Genomic DNA, 6,661 nt, shown 5'->3' on the forward strand with positions numbered 1-6,661 from the left:
TTGTAGACTTTTAATTCTTGCCATTCTGACCGATGAAAAATGGTGTTCGGTTGTTTTAACTGGCTTTTTCCTTGTAACTAGTGAGGATGAAGCTCTTTATATGTCTATATACCATCTGTTACAATAATAATCTCTTATTTGATCATCCATTCTATTCATAGTTCATTTATTCTAAGAGGTAGGTTGTTTTTCTTACTTATTTGCAAGAATTCTTCACATAGTTTTCATTCTGTTTATTTGTCTGTGATAATCATTCCAAATATTTACCTCTAAGCTATCATTTATCTTTCAACTCTTGTGTTTGTCAGTTTTGATACTGATGTCATCAAATTCAACCATTTTCTTAACTCCTTGTGCCTTGCTTACCCTGAGGTAAGTCTAGCATTTATTGAACCCCTAGTATGTGACAATCACTGAGCTATTCCTTTCACATGTTATCACCTCTAATCCTCATAACTTTATGAAATTGGCATTGTTGTTACCGTTTCCATGTTATAGATGACAAAACTAAGGCTCAGTGGAACAAAGTCATTGCCCAAAATTACATAGCCAGTAATCTATGGATGCAGGATTTAAACCCATATCTGCTTAGATCCAAAACACTTTCTTTTTTCTACTTTATAGGTTTTGGGAGAAATCCCACACATACAGATATTTTATTCTTCATCTCACACCTCATATCCTAGACCAGACACAATGAGTCAAGGAAGACAGAAACGCAGAGAAAACCTGGTACATTTATTTATTTACTAATCAGCAGACATCTCCTGTCGTGTGCCAAGCTTCATGTTGGATGCTGGGGATACATAGATAAAACAGGCCAAATCTTGGCCTCCAAGGAGGTATTGGTCACAAAACCACATCTTCACCAAGGTGCTCTCATTTTTTTCCAGGCTTGGCGGAAAAAGGTAATCCCCAAATCACACAGACCAGGAAGTGCTAATTGTATGCAAATGGCGCTGGCACATTTAACTCTGTGGAAAGAAAATAAAGCGGATCCTCAGCACAGGAACAATTTAAGTGACCCTTATATCCTTCCTACCAAGAGGGTCCTTCTGCCACCAGGCCCTAAGTCCTTTGGGATACGTAAAGAGAGAGAATGGTGCTGGAATTGTCGAAACAGTGCCAGTCTTTGATCTAGGAATCAAGAAAAGAATCCAGGCTTTTCACTGGCTCTCTGCTGCAGTCTCCCCTCTGGTAAAATCAGGGCATTGGGCCAGATCTACATCTATGCATCTTATTAGACTTTCCTTTGGTTCCAGATAACCCAGCCAATCGAAGCCATAACCATAGCAACACTCTCTCAATGCACACAGCACTTTAAGTCTTAAAAAGCACTTTTACATTTAGTATCTCAGTAGATATAATTGTGTCCATTTTACAGATGGGGAAACTGAGGCTAAGAAAGATACAGTCAGTTGCTCATAGGCACACAGTCAGTCAGAGGCAGAGATGATATTAAAAGATAGAACCTTTGCCCCTTGTAACATGCTCCTTCCTCCTGGCTTATTCCAAGAAGCCTTCCTTCCCAAGACCCAGCATTACCTGTCACAGGTGCCCCCTGGCACTTCTTGTCTAAGGAACTCTAAGGGGTGAAGGGTGTTGAAGGGCAGAGGATCTGCTTGGGGGAGGGGGCAGTATTGGGAGACCTCAAACATCCTCCTTCACATGCAAGGGCACCAGGAGGTTGAGACCATATTAGGATACAGGGGGGTGTGGATCTTGCCAGTCTTCTCCTTATCTTTAACCGGCTGTACACATGAATTCCCACACACCCCCCTGCAACACTGGAGACCCTTCGGGCAGTGGCTGTCATTCAGGCAGTTGTTTATGAGGGTTGGGTCTCTTACACTGGCCAGTAACCACTGGACACTTCCCAGGAGTGAACTTAACTGGTAAAAACAAAGTCACAACTCAGAGGCTTCACCCCTTAGCACATCACCCAAACTCCCAACCCCATCTCCACCCTGTGCATGGAAATCAGTTCTTCCCCAACCTCAGGACCAAAACTGAGGCCGGTGTATGTCCTAAAGGAGACTCCTTCCCACCAAGGGGACCCTAACCAGTGTTGTATGTGTCTGACAGACAGGCTGATTCATTAACTGATTGGCCAGCTGGCTGACTGGCTCACGAATTGACCCACTGTCTACCTGAGCATACAGAGCTGGGGGTGGAGGATCCCTGGCTCTATCCCAGCCTCCATCCCAGTTCAGAGGAGCACTCTCTACTTCCTCAGGATACGTGTCCTCAAGCTCAAATCTCCGTGGTCCCCATTTCCAAGACTCTACTTTCTCACCTGAGTCTTCCGCGAATACAGGATCCATGCATTTGCGGCCACAAGCGTTGGAGCAGCATTTTTGCCTTCGTGGACACTGCCAGTCATTCCGGCATTCAGAGGGTTCATAGCCAATGCACTTCACAAGGCGTTGGAAGGGGCAGGCTCCAGGTTTACATCTTTCTGAAAGGTAAGAACAAAGGAGGAAGAAGAAGCTGATGCTGGGTCATGACCACAATCCTGGAGAAGGAATCAGCTTCCCAGGAGAGGAGAGAAAACCTAACCCAGGTGGCTGACCCCAAAGGAATAAAGGGAACTGTTAGGATTCTAGTTTCAAGGCAGGTGTGGGGCAGTGCCTAGCTCAGCCAACCACTCAGCCAGGAGGGAGTCAATGGCACAAGAAAGAAGGTATAGATGGTGGTGTGTTACTAGATGTTTTAAGAGGGAGACTTTGTAGAGTTTGCCAATTTGCGTGGTGTAAATATTCCCATCATGGCTAATTTCAAGCTACCAATGTGACATCAACTAGCTCGCAAAAGTCTTGAAGATTTTACAATCAGCCATTGCAAGTCAGTATAGGCCAGGTCCAGTAAGTGCTAACTAGAGCTCATGGTCAGGTATCCCTTGCCCGGGTTTGCCTGGGAGGGAGGCAGCACAGGACAGTGATTCCAGGAGAGGCCACTCATCAGAGATTAAATAAAAGAGAACAGATCTACTGGGACGGAGATAGAGAAAGAGAGAATGACTGTTAAAATAAGAAACATTAAGAGAAAAAGAGACCAATTTGGAAAATTAAAAAAGATAGTGACCAAAATCATGTGACAGAGAAAAAGATTAAAAAAACCCAAACAAAACAGTAAAGAAGGAGCTATAGACAAAGAAAAATAAGAAATACAGGGGCTGGGGTAAACAGGTCCATCTGGTGAAAGGTAAATTTCTGGATGTGCAGGAACTCCCTAAGTTGAAGTCCTCAGAGAGATGCTTGAAATTAGGGGCCATAGGCCCGACCATTGGAATGGTGACTTCAAGGTCAGCCCCCAGGCTACAAGGAAGAGGCTATTCCCACTCTGAGCTATCACTGACTCAGGCACCTGCGTATGGCCTGAGAGAGTCCAACTCACCTTTGAAACCACCTTCCACAACCCAGGGCGTCAGGAATCCAAAGGCAAATATCACCAGGAAGACGGTAAGGCTGCTAGGCTTCATCTTGAGGGCAGGTGGAGCTGTGGTAGCCAGTGCTGGCTTCACCCTTTATACCTGCTCCTACGAGTGTGGTCCTGCCAGAACTGCCCTGAGCCCTCCCAGCTGCTATTTCATAAGCCCAACATTCAGGTGAGGACAGGGACCACGTCATCCCGAGTGTTGCTGGCTGTTTCTGCCCTTAGGCAAGAGTGTGAGGCCTAGGAAGGGAAATGTAGGACTTGGAGGCGGAGGTGTCACCAGGCTGGTCAGGAAGCCATTCAGGAACAAGCTAGAGGACCACCCACCTTTAGGGTGGAATAGGGGAGGGGGCAAAGAGGGCAGAACAGGGCATTACAAAGGAGCTTCTTAGGGGCTTCCCTGGTGGCACAGTGGTTAAGAATCTGCCTGCCAATGCAGGGGACATGGGTTCGAGCCCTGGGCTGGGAAGATCCCACATGCTGCGGAGCAACTAAGCCCTTGCACCACAGCTACTGAAGCCCACACGCCTAGAGCCCATGCTCTGCAACAAGAGAAGCCACCACAATGAGAAGCCCAAGCACTGCAATGAAGAGTAGCCCCCCACAACTAGAGAAAGCCCACGCAGCAACGAAGACCCAACGCAGCCAAAAATAAGGTAAATAAAAAAAAAAAAAAAAAAAAAGGAGCTTCTTAGAAACCTGAAGCAATCAGCTAGCTGGGATGTCTCTAAGTGCCCTGACTTTCCCACACTCTGGGACTCTTGGGCGTTGCCACATTTGTTGCAACGAAGACCTAACGCAGCCAAAAATTAATAAATTAATTTTTAAAAAAAAAAAGGAGCTTCTTAGAAGCCTGAAGCAATCGGCTAGCTGGGACGTCTGTCTCTAAGTGCCCTGACTTTCCCACACTCTGGGACTCTTGGGCGTTGCCACATTTGTTGCCAGATTACCCAGCGTCACTCTCTTCCCTGAATGGCAGGTGACATTTTCTCTTGCTTTCTCCTGACTTGTTTCGATGTAATACCTGCAGTGCCAGCCACACAGAGAATCCTTGCTGAATGACAGGTGAAGAGGAGACAGCAAGCAAAACCTCTTTGGGCCTCAGCCTTCCCAGCTGTGAAGTAGGAATAATAGTAACTGACTAGATCACAGAGGGGGACTTGAGTTGAAAAGGGTGGAAGGACATTGAAGGGTGAACACACTACCCCTTAGCACTGTGGTTGGAAGTGAAAAAAATGTGAAGCCAATCACATTTAAGCCACATTTCCTGAGATAAACCAACAGGGCTCTTCTCAGCAGTCAGCTGAATAGCAAGTTAAAAAAGGAGTGTTAGGGCTTCATTGGTGGTGCAGTGGTTGAGAGTTCGCCTGCCGATGCAGGGGACGCGGGTTCGTGCCCCTGTCCAGAAGATCCCACGTGCCGCGGAGCGGCTGGGTCCATGAGCCATGGCCGCTGAGCCTGCGCGTCCGGAGCCTGTGCTCCGAAACGGGAGAGGCCGCAGCAGTGAGAGGCCCGCGTACCGCAAAAAAAAAAAAGGAGTGTTAGTTAACATGCTCAAAAAATTCTCCCACACCCTAGAATTACCCCCACTGCTTTTTCATGATTATAGTGGACATTTATTGGACATTGGCTACATGGCGAGAAATTCATATGGGACAATTCTGAACAGCAAAAGAAAGCCTATTAAGATGAAACCAAGGAAAAAATGCATGAAATACAGAAAATAGAACGTAGGAGCAGAAAAGAAGAGCGCCCCCATGACGATGGTGACAGAAAATAACAGCATGACAGTTGAGTGCCAGAAATACAGACAGAACAAACTAGAGGTTACCAGTGGACAGAAGGGAGGGGGGAGGGGCAATATAGGGGGAGGGGACTAAGAGGTACAAACTATTATGCATAAAATAAGCTACAAGGATATACTGTACAACCTGGGGAATAGAGCCAATATTTTACAATAACTGTAAATGAAGTATAAACCTTAAAAATTGTGAACCACTATATTATACACCTGTAAATTATATAATATTGTACATCAACGCTACTTCAACAACAAAAAAATTTTTTAAAGAAATTTAAGGAGAAAAAATAAAAGCCTTACAAATTTGCTATTTAAAAAAGGAAAGAAAGGGACTTTCCTGGTGGTGCAGTTGTTGAGAGTCCGCCTGCCAATGCAGGGGACACGGGTTCGAGCCCTGGTCCGGGAGGATCCCACATGCTGTGGAGTGGCTGGGCCCGTGTGCCACAATTGCTGAAGCCCGTGTGCCATAGCTACTGGGGCCTGCGAGCCTGGGGCCCATGCTCCGCAGCGGGAGGGGCCCGCGTGCTGCGGTGAGGGTTGGCCCCTGCTTGCTGCAACTGGAGGGGGCCCACGCACAGCAACGAAGACCCAGTGCAGCCAAAAATAAATAAATAAATAAGAAAAACAATACAGAGCTACCAGCCCAGATTGGAGGGAGTCAGAGGGCTCCAGGAAATTCATCTTCTGGAAGGTGAAATTAATAGAACATCTATGAATATGATATAAATACACACACATATGAATACATGGAGAGGCGATTTGGGGGATTTGTGGTTGAATAGGCAATACATACATAGAAAACCAAACAAACGCAAAACCAGACAATTTTTTCACATCAGAGAAAATTAAAAAGCTGTGCCAGAAGGGAAAAGTGGTTTGGTTTACTACATAGTTCAACTGTAACAAGTGTTTACATAGTCATAATACTGTAAACAGTAGTGCTGATGAAATCACAATTATCATATAACATTGATGGGAGGGAGGGGAGTGGAAGTGCTGGAGGTGTAGGGAGCAAAGAGGTGGACAAAAATCTCGTTTTCAGTCCTGGGAAGTCAATGGATTATATCTAAAACTGAAAAGTCGAGATGTAACATTATTATTACAATAATGAATGTTACTTAGAGACAGGGATACAAGTGTCAAGATGATAAACTAAAAGCGGTCCCCTCTAGGGGGAGGGTAGTGGTAAGCAACCTCTATGCTTCACAACATGTTTTGTAAACTATGTGACTCTTTAGTCTATTTGCACGTATAACTTTGACAAAAGTGAAAAGTATTTAAAAAGAGAGCCTGTTATCTCACATAGCTCCCCATGAAGATGTACAATCACCCAGGCAAAGCACTAAGCATTATTCTGCTCACAATAGGGTTCTTTTATATGAAAGACTCTGAATTGGGAGCCCTTGGTGGCCTGTCTTTTCATTT

The 6,661-nt window shown here is 45.4% G+C and overlaps 1 protein-coding gene across 1 annotated transcript; it reads right to left on the reverse strand.

Moving 5' to 3' along the window:
- Positions 1-719: 719 nt before the first annotated feature.
- On the reverse strand, positions 720-3,556 carry LOC117202489 (antileukoproteinase-like). Its single transcript, XM_033433800.2, has 3 exons — positions 3,397-3,556; positions 2,297-2,458; positions 720-974 (listed from the first exon to the last, which is right to left on the reverse strand). The coding sequence occupies exons 1-3, from the start codon at positions 3,479-3,481 to the stop codon at positions 940-942; spliced, it is 282 nt and encodes a 93-aa protein (XP_033289691.1). The 5' UTR covers positions 3,482-3,556; the 3' UTR covers positions 720-939.
- Between the last annotated feature and the right edge of the window lie 3,105 nt (positions 3,557-6,661).

The sequence above is a fragment of the Orcinus orca genome, chromosome 16 (genome assembly GCF_937001465.1).
Source record: "Orcinus orca chromosome 16, mOrcOrc1.1, whole genome shotgun sequence".
In the NCBI taxonomy this organism is placed as follows: Eukaryota; Metazoa; Chordata; class Mammalia; order Artiodactyla; family Delphinidae; genus Orcinus; species Orcinus orca.